General features: G+C 40.8%; 1 protein-coding gene across 1 annotated transcript; it reads left to right on the plus strand.

Moving 5' to 3' along the window:
* Positions 1 to 8,642: 8,642 nt before the first annotated feature.
* Positions 8,643 to 10,548, plus strand: LOC124828481 (putative acetyltransferase At3g50280). Its single transcript, XM_047301786.2, has 2 exons — positions 8,643 to 9,400; positions 9,738 to 10,548. Exons 1-2 carry the CDS (start codon positions 8,656 to 8,658, stop codon positions 10,469 to 10,471), a joined length of 1,479 nt encoding a protein of 492 aa, XP_047157742.2. The 5' UTR covers positions 8,643 to 8,655; the 3' UTR covers positions 10,472 to 10,548.
* The last annotated feature ends 4,319 nt before the right edge of the window (positions 10,549 to 14,867 follow it).

The following is a 14,867-nucleotide window of genomic DNA, read 5'->3' on the forward strand; positions in this document are numbered from 1 at the left end:
TTACTAGAGATGAACACACGAGCACAAGCGTTGGCTTGGCATCTAGCGTATGCCTCGGATAGGGGTCAGATGCGGTCCGAGTTAGAGAAGGTGCGCGCCCAGCTGAAAGAGCTCGCCGAGATCCATGCAGGCTGTGAGGCCAAGCAGAAGCATACTGAACAACTGCTGAAGGAGGGCGAGATATTGTTGAATAAGGCTCGAGAAGCTGGCGTGGCCCTTCAACAAGAACGTGATCAGATGGGCCGGGATTTGGATCAAGCAAAGAACTCAATGTTGTTAGTGGCCCGAGAGAGAAACGCACTAAAGGTAGAGATCTTTGACAAAAATGAGTTGATCGAGGAGTTGAAGGATGCAATCATGGACGAACATAAGAGAGGTTTCAGGAAGGCCTTGAGACAAGTCGAGCACTTGCTTCAGGTATCAACCAAAGGAGCTGAATTTGACGTCCGGAAGGATGTGCATGAAGGTCATCTGAAGCCCTTGAAGGAAATTCCGGATGACGCTGTCCTGGAGGGGGAAGAGAATGAAGAGGAGGTCGCCGACAATGAGCCTGAGGGAGCAAAGGAAGCTGACGAGCCTGCCAAAGAGACTGCTGAAGCTGTTGAAGGCGACGCACCCCCAATTGTAATAGAGTAGGAAGTAGTAATGATCTGCGTATAAATACTTGAGTATTTGATTGACGACTATGAATGTTTAAACTTTGATAATTTTATGAATGCTCGACTTGTATGTTTGGTGACTTTGCGGTTTGCTTTTTAACTTAGCTGATTCTGCAATGTATTTGCGGTAGTGATGGCTAAGTGTGAGTGTCGAGTGTGTTGATAGCATGTCGTGTGACAGTTGAGAACGATGGTTGAGTGAAGAAAACACTGGGTGTTCGAGGGTGAACCTCTACCAGATATTGGATGTTCAAGGATGAACATCGACTAATGGGAGTGTATTCCACGTGTGTGGGATGTTCAAGGGCGAACATCGATTAATGGGAGTGTATTCCACATGTGTTGAATGTTCAAGGGCGAACATCGAGTAATGGGAGCGTATTCCACGTGTGTTGGATGTTCAAGGGCGAACATCGATTAATGGGAGTGTGTTCCACATGTGTTGGATGTTCAAGGGCGAACATCGATTAATGGGAGTGTGTTCCACATGTGTTGGATGTTCAAGAGCGAACATCGATTAATGGGAGTGTGTTCCACATGTGTTGGATGTTCAAGGGCGAACATCGATTAATGGGTCTGCTCTTAAATCCTTTGTAGGTGGAAGTGTCCTGTACGACAGCCTTGGGACTCGACATCATAACATTGATAAATGAATTAAGACAATAAGCATGATGGAATGTAATCTTTATTTGATAACTGAACTTGATAGAGTTGTGAAAAGAAATGAACAATAAACGGATATTAGCTAAAATAATATTTAAGATGAGTGGCGTTCCAGGTATTGGGAACTGGGTGTCCATCAAGCTGTTGGAGGCGATATGCACCGTTCGACATGTCTTCTGTGACCCGAAAGGGTCCTTCCCAGTTAGCTGCAAGCTTGCCATGGGCTCGATTTTTCCGAGCCTCTCCCCGCTTTCGCCATACCAGATCGCCGCTTTTGAAGGCTCTGGGCTTGACTTTTGTGTTGTATCGTCGAGATAGTATGCGTTTCTGGGCCTCTGCGCGGATGGTGGCAACCTCTCGACGTTCAGGAAGTACGTCGAGGTTTGTCCGTAATTGCTCTTCATTAAGTGACATATCAGTGATTTGTCGTCTTAATGAGGGTTCGCCTATCTCGACCGGGAGCATGGCATCGGTGCCGTATGTTAAGTTGAATGGCGTGTCACCTGTAGATCCGTGGGGTGTGCATCTGTATGCCCACAGGACCTCTGGCAGCTCCTCTACCCATAAACTCTTGGCTTCGCCGAGTCGCTTCTTTAATTCTGTCAGGATGGCTTTATTCGCGGCCTCGGCTTGGCCGTTTGTTTGAGGGTGTTCGACTGATGACGTGACATGCTTAATGCCCAAACTGCTGAGAAAATCCTCTAACTTGCGTTCAATAAATTGGCGACCGTTGTCGGTAATGATCTTTTTAGGGAGACCGAACCGACAGATCAGGCGCCAAATGAATTTCTGCACTCGTTGTGCACTGATGATGGATAATGGCTCCGCCTCGATCCATTTTGTGAAGTAGTCGACCGCCACGAGGAGAAATTTGTTTTGTGCTTTGGCGACTGGCAGTGGTCCCACTATGTCGAGACCCCACTGGGCGAATGGCCAAGGAGAGACAATATTGTGCAAGTCTTCGGGAGGTGCACGGATATCATGGCCATGTGCTTGACAGGAGATGCATTTCTTGACGAATGTCTCACAGTCGTGGTCGAGAGTGGGCCAGTAATATCCAGCACGGAGAACACGGCCTCTCAAGGTCCGCTTGCCAGAGTGAAATCCACATATCCCGGTGTGTAGTTCACGTATCACATAGTCTGCCTCTTCCGCGGATATACACTTCAATAGAGGATAGCTAAAACCACGACGGTATAGGTCGTCGCCTATACATACAAAACGCGCGATTCTCTTGGAGTCGGCTGCCGTAATGCTACCTCCTTTGTCCTGCTGCTCCATAAGATCTTTGACTTTCTGTCGCCAGTCGGTTACGGGCGCCGACACATCGGTGGCTAAAGTTTCCACCCCAGGATGGTCGAGGGTCATTCTAATAACAGATGATAGCTGTGTTCGCTCCTTAGAATGAGTTAACTTAGACAATAGATCAGCCCTTGCGTTTTGTTCCCTGGGTACATGGATGATATTAACTGTGACGAAGCCCTGTAGTAAGGTTTGAACCTTGTGGAAGTATCGCAGCAGTTGGTTATCCTTGACTTGATAGGTGCCGTTGACGTGGCTGACTACTAACTTTGAGTCCATCCGACACTCTAAATGATCGACTGAGAATTCTCGGGCTAAAGATAAGCCTGCAACCAAGGCTTCGTATTCGGCTTGGTTGTTGCTGGCAGGGAATTTAAATATGATGGCTTGCTCTACGACCACACCGTCGGGGCCTTCTAGAACGATCCCGGCTCCACCTCCCCTCTTGTCGGAGGAACCATCGACACTGAGTAGCCATGTGGTAGGGGAGTCGGCCGGTGTAGATGTGAGGTCAGCTGCGAAATCTGCCAGATGCTGACCCTTGATGGATCCGCGTGGCTCGTAACGGAGTCCGAATTCGGATAGTTCCACGGACCAGGCAACCATTCTCCCTGCCAAATCTGGCTTGCGGAGGATCTTGGCTATGGGATGATCCGTACGGACTACCACCTGATGGCTCTGGAGGTACGGGCGAAGTCGTCGAGAGGCGTTGAGAAGGGCCAAGGCGAGCTTCTCGATTCGAGAATATCGTTCCTCCGCCCCCTGCAGTGTACGGCTGATGAAGTAGATCAACTTGAAGGAGGGTGCTTCTTGTATCAGGGCAGCACTGACAGCATGCTGGGAAGCTGAGATATATAGCTGTAAGTCGAATCCCTCGTCTGGTCGAGCCATAATTGGAGGACTAGTGAGGATGCGCTTGACAGTGTTGAATGCAGTCTCACAATCCTCGTCCCAATGTTGAGTGGAACCCTTCTTCAAATTCTTCAGGATGGGTTTGATGTGTTCGGCCAGCTTTGGAATAAACCGTGACAGGGCGGTTAGGCGACCCACAAGACGCTGTACCTCTCTTAGGGTCTTCGGAGCTGTCATGTCGAGTACCGCCCTGCATTTGTCGGGGTTGGCTTCAATGCCTCGACGTGTGAGCAAGAATCCTAAGAATTTTCCGGCTGGGACGCCGAAAGTACATTTGGAAGGGTTGAGGCGCATGCTGTATCGTCTGAGTTGCCCGAAGACCTCCTTCAAATCTTGCAGGTGCTGGTCTATAGAATTGCTGCGAATTACCATGTCGTCCACATACACATCCATGCAACGCCCTATCTGATGATGGAAGACCTTATCCATGAGGCGTTGATAAGTGGCTCCGGCATTTTTTAATCCAAACGGCATTACTTCATAGCAGTAATTGGCGCGTTCAGTGATAAAGGCTGTCTTGCTTTGATCGGGGTGGTACATTGGGATCTGGTTGTACCCCGAGTAAGCGTCCAGAAAACTGAAAATGACATGACCAGAAGCTCCATCTACAAGGCGGTCGATGCTGGGCAAGGGGTATGAGTCTTTGGGGCATGCCTTGTTGAGATCAGTGAAATCGACACACATCCGCCACTGACCGTTTGACTTCTTGACCATAACCACATTCGACAACCATGTGGTATATGTTAACTCTCTGATGAATCGGGCATTTATCAGCTTGTCGATCTCAACTTGAATGGCTTGACGCTTTTCTTCTCCGAACCTACGCTTCTTCTGGGCGACTGGTCGCGCCTCCCTGAAGATGGACAATTTGTGGGACATAACTCCTGGGTGAATTCCTGGCATGTCGGCGGCTGTCCATGCAAATAAGTCTGCATTGTTTCGCAGTATCTGGCTTAGGGCCTGCTCCTCGTTTGAGGTGAGATCCTTGCCGATGCTGGTGGTTTTAGACGTGTCACTCGTCAGGGATAGGAGCTTGACTTCGCCTTGCGGATGAAGGCGCTCGTCCACATTGGTTCGGGGGTCTAGGTCGACTACTGCTGCGTCGACTACTTTTGTTCTCTTTGTTGGAATAAAAGGGGTGACCTTTAACCCCGCCACATAACACTGTCGGGCCGTTCGTTGGTCGGCCCTCACCGTACAAATAGTACCATGATTTGTTGGGAACTTCATGGCGAGGTGGGGAGTAGACACAATTGCTCCAAATGCGTTCAGACAGGGACGCCCTAGCAAGGCGTTGTATGATGCGTTCGCCTCGACCAGCAAGAATCGAACTCGAAGTTCAGGTGCCTCCCGACTGGTTCCGAGTCGAGTTCGCAAATCAAGGTATCCCCTGGTGTCTACTCGCTCTCCTGAGAATCCGACAATCTGCTCATTAAATGGGGCGATGAGATCCTCGGATAGGTCCATTTTCTGAAAAGTGGACCAATATAAAATGTTGACCGAGCTTCCTTGATCAACGAGGACCTTGCTGACATCATACCGAGCTATGTTAGCCGTGATGACCATAGGATCATCATGATCAGGGTCTGGAGCGTGGAAGTCAGCATTCGTGAACGTGATGTCCGGGATCGACCGAGCCTGTCGTTCGACCATATGGACCGATTTCAGCTGTCTCAAATGTCGTTTCCTCGCTGAAGACGACACGCCTCCTCCAGCGAAACCACCAGATATAGTGTCGATGCGGCCCCGGACTGAGCGTTCCCTCTCTATGCGTCGAGGCGGACTGCGTGATCGCCTGCGGTGTCGATCGTCTCTAGGGGGAGATCGCCGGGGACTTCGCCTGGGAGGATCCCTTCGACGAGGAGTTGTTGCTCTTGCGGTAACTCTCTCCTTGATGTAACTCTGGAGATAACCCGCACGGACGAGCCGTTCTAACTCGTCTTTTACCGTATTGCACTCTTCCGTGTCGTGACCCTGGTTCATGTGGAACCGACAAGATTTGCTCCTATCGGCGTTCTTTGGGGTGGTCTTTCGCCGCGCTGTGAGAAGTTCGGTGTGTAAGGCCTCTTCCAGTACCCTCGCCCTGGGGGCGTTGAGGGTCGTGTAGTGATCATATTTAGATATCCACCCCGACTCCTTCCGAGGTGCTCGGTCCGGTCTGTAGTCGTTGGGGGGTCGCTTCGTTTTTTTAGTTTCCTGGTTGGGGATATCTTGGTGGTGCTTCTTTCTGGCATTGGCATTACGGTGGTCTTCAATGCGAATGAATTTGGCCACAGTGGATTGCAATTCTTCCATGGATGATGGGGGATCAGCATATAACTGTTCCGAGAACTCCCCCGGCCTCAAGCAGGATGACAGATTGCTGATGATGAAAGTGGGAGTAATATCCGGCACTCGCCTGGCCGTTTCTATATATCGCTGCATAAAAGCTTTCAAAGTCTCATCCTTCTCCTGCCTGGTATGGACGAGCTCCGTAGCAGTCATTGCCGGCTTTTGATTGGCTGCGTACTGTTTTCGGAATAAGGATTCTATGGTTGCGAAGCAATCTACGGAATTGCGGGGAAGTTTATGGAACCATTCCAAAGCTTCACCCTTAAGGGATAAAGAGAAAGCTCTGCATATAACCGGATCGCTGTCTGTGTAGAATGCCATGGTATCGATAAAATTGCGTAGATGGTCATCAGGATCTTCAGATCCACTATAGCGTTCCAGAGTTGGGGGAGGCTTGTCCGGCATATTCGCTTGCATGATGGCTTCCGTGAATGGAAGCAGGTTGGTGAGGCGCGCAGGAGTAGGCCCCCTCCTTCCTCCAGCAACACGTTCGGAGGGTCCCCCATGATGGCTCGCTTCGTTATCCTCCTGCCTGTTTGAAGCAGATAACTCTGGTGTTGGGATCTGCGCCCTCAATGCCGCCATTTCCTCTGCATGCTTGCGCTGAATCTCCTGCATGGTTTGTGCCTGTGCCTCAACTTGCGCTTGCAGTTGCCTGATCAAATCATGCGTATCTGAATTTTCCATAGCTCCGGTGGTCGTTGTTGGGATAGTAATCTCGGCCCCACGGTGGGCGCCAAAATGTTTCGGTAGGGATGTGGAGAACGAGATACGAACCTAACAAACTTGCTCTGCGCTGTTTCTCTGTGCTGCTTTCACTGTGTTACCTTTTTTCTGTCTCCTTTGAACAAGGTGGGCTGGGTACCTGCAAAAGTACTCCGACGCTCAAGTCAACAAGGGTGTTGTCTGAAAAATGAGAATATCTATCTTCTTAGGGGAAAAACGTACCTTTTTTCTGGTATGCTGTGTATATTTAAAGGAGTAAAATAAACCGTTTACCTGAAATCTCGGGTGGTTACTGGAGTTGGCTATCTATAAGGTATAACTGCTAGATATTGAGTCAAGTACTTCCATGATTCACGGCGCTTGTTAGCCAATATGCGTAACTGTTTATTTGTAACCGCTAGATCACGATGTCGCATATTGTATGTCGATCATCATGCGTGTCGATCTGGGCGGACGACGTGTCGATTGTCGAGCCTCAACTGGACGACAACGCCACATGGTCGTATGTTATTATAGTCGGTTGTCTAGTGGTCGACCACACTAAGTGGTCGGATGTCATTACGGGCATGAGAATGTCCTGCATTGGTTTAATTGTCGTCGGGTTATTGGTCGACAGTTGGAGGATTAGGTATTCTATAGTACAATGTTAAATAGATATACAAGTCACTTTACCATTATTCTACTAAAAAACACAACACTATTTTTTCATTGCCGCTAAGCCTCCAATTGCATGCGCCGCCGTAAAAAATTCAACCAAGATAACGTGGTCTCAAACAAAAAACCTATATACCCTTTGAAAAAAATTAACAGATGAAAACCTCTCTGGTAGTTAATAACCTGCCCGACAAAGTCGACACCATGACGATCATACGTTGAGGACTTTGAGGTAGGTTAACTTACTCCAAAAATTAAGTCAAAAGGGACAATTCAATAACTATATCAAACATTTTTTATTTGAAATTCTTTTATAATATTGATGTTCGTTCAAAGTGTCGTCTGTAGACTTAAAAATAAGTTAACAATATACTTAAAGACTTAAAGGGCATTTGCTGTCTTAATCTAACAACACATCCGTTGTCTGAAGAGCTACATAACTCGCACTTTGGAAAGTACTCGGGACGTCTAAATGCATGCATGTTTCAAACATTTCAATTTTTTTCTTAAATAACCTTTTTAATATTATTCATTTTATATTTTTTGGTGACTAATTTTGTTTTATCCTTTATGGTCACTATCATTTAAAATTTTACTTAGTTGATTTTACACTTGAAGTTTCACCTTTTAAGTGATTAAATGATAAATTTAATGTCCTGTCATCAAGATACATAAAACCAGATGGTATGGTCTTTTATACCATACAGATATACAGCTGATCATGTAAAAACAAAAACAAAAGTCCTAAAGGGTTAAAATAGTGAAGATTCATATATACTATTAGGACAATAAGTAAATATGATGTTTACATTATTTAGTATACCATATCATTTATACATTACAATTTAAAAAAAAAAAATAAAAAATTTCCAATTTTTTATTTTATATTTAACTTCTTGGCTGTTAATAATAGTTAGATCATTAATGTTATTTATTTTGTAATACATACAATGAATTAGTTATTATGATTTTTTTTATAGTCAGTAACAAATATAAAACTATATGTAAAGTCTAGTTTTCAAAATATAAATAGATATAAATATATAGATAGACAGAGAGAACTAAATTAAAAATCACGTCTAGAATAATGTGTTTAACGGAAAATTTAAATATACAATATTTACCTTGATTTAAAGTCAAGATATTATTGGCAAAGGAGGTTCCGCCTATAGTACTGGGATATCAGTGATATAAGAAAATGAAGAAAATACGGAACGTAGTTATGTAAAAGTGTTTAAAAAATCTTTGGAATAGTTGTGAGAACAGTGAAGAATATGGTTCTTGGTAAGCATTATATGGGATATTATCTTCTTTCCACGTATATAAATAGAATAAACGAGAGATAAAGAAAGAAAAGTTAGTCTTATTTCTTAATGGAGGCTGCAGAACCTGAATTTGTGGAGCACGAATGAAGGCACTTGGAGTGGCCTATATAAGTAGGACATATCCTGTGTGCTCTTTTCAAGAGAAGCAACCAAGTGGTACATGGTATATGTTATCTACAACAATGCCTTCTTCTTCTTCTTCTTTCTCTTCCGATGATGCAATCACTGTCCTCTCAAAATGCACTGTTCTGCCTCACCAAAATTCCACTCTAGGTGATCTCAAGCTCTCTATATCTGACCTTAACATGCTTCTCTCTCACTACATTCAAAAGGGCTGTCTCTTCACCACCCCATCTCTCCCCTCTCACACTCTCATCCCTCACCTCATCAACGCGCTTTCTCACACACTCTCCCTTTTCCCTCCCTTCGCTGGCCGCCTCAAAACTGACCATCACGGCTACGTCTACATCGCATGCAACGATGCTGGCGTCGACTTCATCCACGCCACCGCCGATCATATCTCCGTTACCGACCTCCTGCTTCCTTCCCATCTTCATCCAACCCTCAACCACCTCTTTCCTTTCCACCACAAAATTAGTTACACCGCTCATTCCTCCCCTATCATGGCCTTTCAGGTCACCGAGCTCGTTGACGGCCTTTTCATCGGTTGTTCTGTCTGCCACGCTGTCACCGACGGAGCCTCCTTCTGGAACTTCTTTAACACCTTCGCTGCACTTTCTAAAGGAGTAACCATATGCCCCTCCAGGCTTCCGGATTTTCGTCGGGATTCCATCCTCACCTCCAAAATTCTGCTTCGGCTGCCAAAAGGTAATAATTATCACACTAAAAAGAAATTTGTTTCAATTATTCTTTTCGTTCTGGAACTACAAAAATTGACGGCTAACCATCATTCGCTGATATTATTCTTTTAATTATATATATAAGCAGTAAACAGATTAAACATTATTCGCAAAAACTATAATAAAATGTTTTTAATTATCGTGATTAAAAAAATTTATACTCATTAGGAAATAAATAGGTAATTAAACTAAGAAAAAGTAATATATTGTCGATAAAAAATAAATCTTGTGTGAAAGCAAAATTTAGTGGTGGCAACATTTAAAAATTAGAAAAATTGTTTAGTTGCTAATTATTGTTTAAGTAGAAATCAAGGTGACCTTCAACGTTGACGCACCCTTTCGCGAGAGAATCTTCAGCTTCAGCCGTGAGTCAATTCAGAAGCTGAAAGCCGTAGTGAATAATGGTGGGAAAATTTATTGGTTGGAGAATGTTGAGTTGATGGGAAAGCTGAGCCACGATACACAAGCGAAAACGACGGAGATTTCATCGTTTCAATCGTTGTGCGCGCTGATGTGGCGGTCCGTTACAAAGGCGAGGAATCTGGAAGGGAGTAAAGTGACGACGTTTCGAATGGCAGTCAATGTTCGACATCGCATGGAGCCCAAGTTGGGAGACCATTACTTTGGAAACGCGATTCAGAGCATTGCCACGTGTGCAGAAGCGGGTGACGTGGTGTCTAGCGAGCTTGGATGGTGCGCGGAGCAACTGAACAAAAGCGTAAAGGCTTTCGACAGTGCCACAGTGTGCCGCAACGTGGAGAATTGGGAGCGTGAGCCAAAGTGCTTCGAGTTGGGGAACCACGATGGCGCCACTTTGCAGATGGGAAGCTCGCCCAGATTTCCGATGTACGACAATGATTTTGGATGGGGGCGGCCCCTCGCTGTGCGGAGCGGTGGAGCCAACAAGTTTGATGGCAAAATGTCGGCGTTTCCAGGTAGGAATGGCGGTGGTAGCGTTGACTTGGAGGTGGTTTTGGCGCCTCACACCATGGACAAACTTCTCTCTGATCCCGAGTTCATGTCTTATGTCTCCGGTTAGACTGGATAACACTTTTAGAACGTACCATCATTGGTTTCGTTTCGTCAAAATATATAATAAAAATCCGTTTGTCTTTACATTACCTAAAGATCTGAAAGGGAAAAAAGCTACGTTATTTAATATATTCTACTTAGAATTTACTGAAAAATGAATATCTACAAATTTTATTTCCCAACATTCAATTCTTATGTCATCATATTACAAATATTTGAATGTATGAAATATTTGAATTATCAGCTGATATCACCATATATGCTTGAATGCTTGATTCAAGGTTGGACATGTACATTCTAACTGTAAAAAGAAAAGGTTGCAACTTTCTTCTTACTACAAATTACCAGTATATGTTTCTTTTAAACATACTTCTATTCGTGGAATTTATTAAAAATTATGATACAAATTTTAAACATTCTTCTTTCATCAATATCAGTAATCCTTATATTAAAAGTCGACATTAAATCTATGGGTTAATTATAGCGAATAAATTCAATTTTACATTCACAAACATTAAAAATATCTAAAATGTTGTTTGTGTCAAATTTTAATCATCCTACTTCTTATGATTGTTGTGTCCATTTTACATATTTACTAACCGATAAGTAATCACTCCCTTACATATTTACTATTTCATCAGTTTTAATATATGTACACGCGCATTAACCTTTCATTCTAGAATTCTCAGTATTATAAAATATAAAAAATAAATTTAAATTTTAATATGAAATATTGTTTTTTTAAAAGAAAGTGTTAGTTTAAAGCAAAGAAGTATATGACGCATAGCATTACATGTAGGGATACCGAATAATTTTAGCTGTAGGCTAAGTTCAACCGCTGAACTAAACTATTCATAATGCTAGTGAACTTATAAGACATTTTTAATTACTTTTATACCTACACCATGTATTTTATCAAATCAGGGGTATACGCACAATCGTGTAATTTAAAAAAAATAAAAATACTGAAATAAATAAATTAAAAAAAAACATTACAATGAATAAGTTGTACATTTTAAAATGATTTTATTATTTTAATTTATGTAAAGAAGTCAAACTTTTAAGCACTTGGGATAGTGTTGTACTTCTTAAAATATGGTAGAACTCGTGCTTATATATAATTTTAGGACTTTCTCGGTCTTTTTAATTTAAGTAGAAATAGTATGTTTCATAACACAACTTTAAGTTTTTTTTTTATTATATCTCAATTTTATTTGTATAAATTAGTTTATGTATATTAATTTAGACTAAAACAGTACTTATAGACATAAATTTGTTTTTTGATTGTTTTATTTGTGATGTAACTTTTCATTTATTTGTGTATAGTATGAAATATTAACCGAGCGGTTACAAACAACCAACCGGATATTTAGGTAATCTGTTTATATCTTATTCTGTTTATATTTTATTGGGCTTATATTAGCTCAAGATCCATGAGGAAAATAATAAATACAAAGCTAGGGCCAAGAGCCAGGTACATCCCCTCGTCAAGAAGGAGACCGATCGGTTTGCGCCAACACCGATCGGCCAACAGGAGGAGTTTGGAAGCGAGCGAGCGGCCCAGACGCGTCAGCAGGTTAGTCTCTCGGTCCCTAAAAGTATCTACCGAAACAATTTGTTTTAAATTTAATTGAAGTTTATTTTAGTTTATGGTTATGCATATTCATTGCTAGGACTAATATTGTGTCTATATAAACAGTGCTTCTGCTGTTGTAGGTATTGTGAATATGTTTTGGTATTTGTTATTTTTGTCTTAAAAATTAACACTCCCAAATGCTTATTCTATTCGACGAAGTTTATGAATAGTTCTTTGTCTATCATTTTCCATTTTTGGGCTTTAGATGACAAATGCATAGTCCAGATGTTTATGCTGATATTTATCTTTTCATTATGTGGTGTGGTTTGCCTGAACATCTGGCCTTTGCATCTGAAGATTTGGAGGAAGGAAAAAAATATTATACATTAATATGTATTTGGTCGAACTTATTCTTTGCTTATTAGTTATTAATTATACCAATACATGACTGAAGAATCTCAATGTAAAATCATGTTAACAATATTATTAAGTTGTATTTTGTCATAAAAAAAATAAAATAAAGTAGTTATATTTTGTTGTCATATTTTCTTAATTCTAGAATTTTATAAACATATGCCTTGTTAAATTTAGTATACGTTTAAAGTCATTTAGACGTTGGTTAGGGGCGTAAATGTTTAAAGCCATTCGTGAGTGAGTCTTAACTATTAGGTTTAATATCTATTTTGGTCCCTCACTTTGTAGGATGTGTTCAAAGTTGTCCTCTTTTTTTTCAAAAGTTCATAATCGTCCTATATTTTTCAAAAACGATTCACGTTAGTCCTTTTTGCTTACGACATTAAAAAATTAACGGCATAATTTCTTACTTGCCGAAATCTGAAAGAGCTGTACAATTTATTTATTACGTGGCATTCTCGATTTCTTTGCTCTGCATTTCTCTCACTCTTCTACACCTTCCTTCTCCTCCTCTTCTCTCTAGTGGAAATTTTTTTTCTCTCTACTTCCTCAAACTCCATCATTTATTCCTACCTCTGCACCCTCACCCTCCACACTCACCTTGCCGGAACAAATCAAATTCCGAATTTGTGTTTTAAAATATACCAAGGTTATTAAAAGGGATAAACACAACCAGACATTTTTCACTTTTCTGTTTAATTATTCATATACACATAATAGTTCAGGGGTTTGTTCATCATCTGCTAAACCAAAGCATATGAATTCTGCTACTTCATCTTATAAGCCAGGAGCTGCAAATAAAAATCGTGCGGAATGGTGGGGAGATGGGACACGATGTAGTAGTGGAGAGAGCGGAGGCGCACGGGGCGGCGACGATGTTGGTTTACGGCAAGGGTGAGACAATGGGATTGGAAGATAGTGAGGTTTTTTATCCCAGTAAAACAAAATTGAATAAACATAAATAAAAATAGGTTAAATTATGTCTGAAGCAGCATGCAATTAGGGTTTGAGAAAAGGGGATTAGGGTTTAGGAAGCAGCGTGCGATTATGGATTTCACAACGGAGAAGAAGGAATCAGAGAACAACAGCGCCAATAACCCCGAAAATGCTCATCAAACTTTAGATTTTTCTTCTCAATTAGCGTCGACACTTGATTCAAGCCGCAAAAGAAACCAAAGAACAACAATCTCATGAACTCAAAGTTGGTCTTCACCCTTTGAAGGTTTTTCTCCCTCACTTTAATTTGTTGTTTCTTGGCAACTGAAATACAATGTGATTACGATGATTACAGTGATTGAAGAAGATGAAGTGTGATAAAGCTTGTGATTGAAGAAGATGAAGTGTGATAAAGCTTTTGAGTGGAAAGGGGGCTGTCACGTGGCAGTCTCTTATTGGCTGAGCTTGCCAACTAATTGGACTAATTGGACATGTCATTTAATTTTGGTCAGTAGAGCAACTCTGCCATTAGTCTTTTAACGTTGTAAGCAAAAATGATCAATTTAAACTGTTTTTGCAAAATATAGGATGTTTGTGAACTTTTGAAAAAAAAGGAGGATAACTTTGAACACATCCTACAAACCGAAGGAACAAAATAGGTATTAAACCTAACTATTATTAAAAATGTCTTTTTTTTAAGATGTTTCTACTGAGAAGAACTCTCGTATTGTAATTTAATTCAATATTTTTATATTACATTATTATTATTATGTTATTAAATAAAATATATAATATATAAATTAATATAATTATTGATTATAATCTATTTATTAATTTTATCAATTTCTTATAAAAAGGAACTTGTAACATTTAATAAAGCAATTCGTTATGATAAAAGTTTCAAATATGATATAATAAATATAAATATGGAGTGTATATGAGAATATTAAATTAATTCTAATAAAATTCACACTAATTTTTTTTATAATTACTATATATATATATATATATATATATATATATATTGATTATTAAAAATAAATAAATAATTGATAGAATTTAAATATAAATTTAATTTGAAATGTCTTTATTAGTTTTGATTCAGATATAAATGAACTTTTCACCTAATAAAATCAAATGATTATTTTATATATTTTAAAAATATTTTTAGTCAATATAAAAATTAAATATGTTTAACAAGTTAAGAATTTCAACATTCTAAACTATTATATAATTTTTTTATATAAACAAACAATTAAATTTGTTAAACTTTTTTCAAAGTATACGTTAATAACTCAGAATATTTTTAGGTATTTTGGCTCTTTCCAATAGATGTTTTTTGATCATATAAATTTTTTTTACCACAACCTATGCCAATTAAGATCAAAGCATGTGGGAAGGATCAAATTCACATGTGTACGCCTTCCATATAGTTTATACTTGTTTATTTGTTAAATAAGAAAGTTTTTGTTTCATA

Source organism: Vigna umbellata, chromosome 5, assembly GCF_029865625.1.
Source record: "Vigna umbellata cultivar VRB3 chromosome 5, Vumbellata_1.0, whole genome shotgun sequence".
NCBI classification, from domain to species: Eukaryota; Viridiplantae; Streptophyta; class Magnoliopsida; order Fabales; family Fabaceae; genus Vigna; species Vigna umbellata.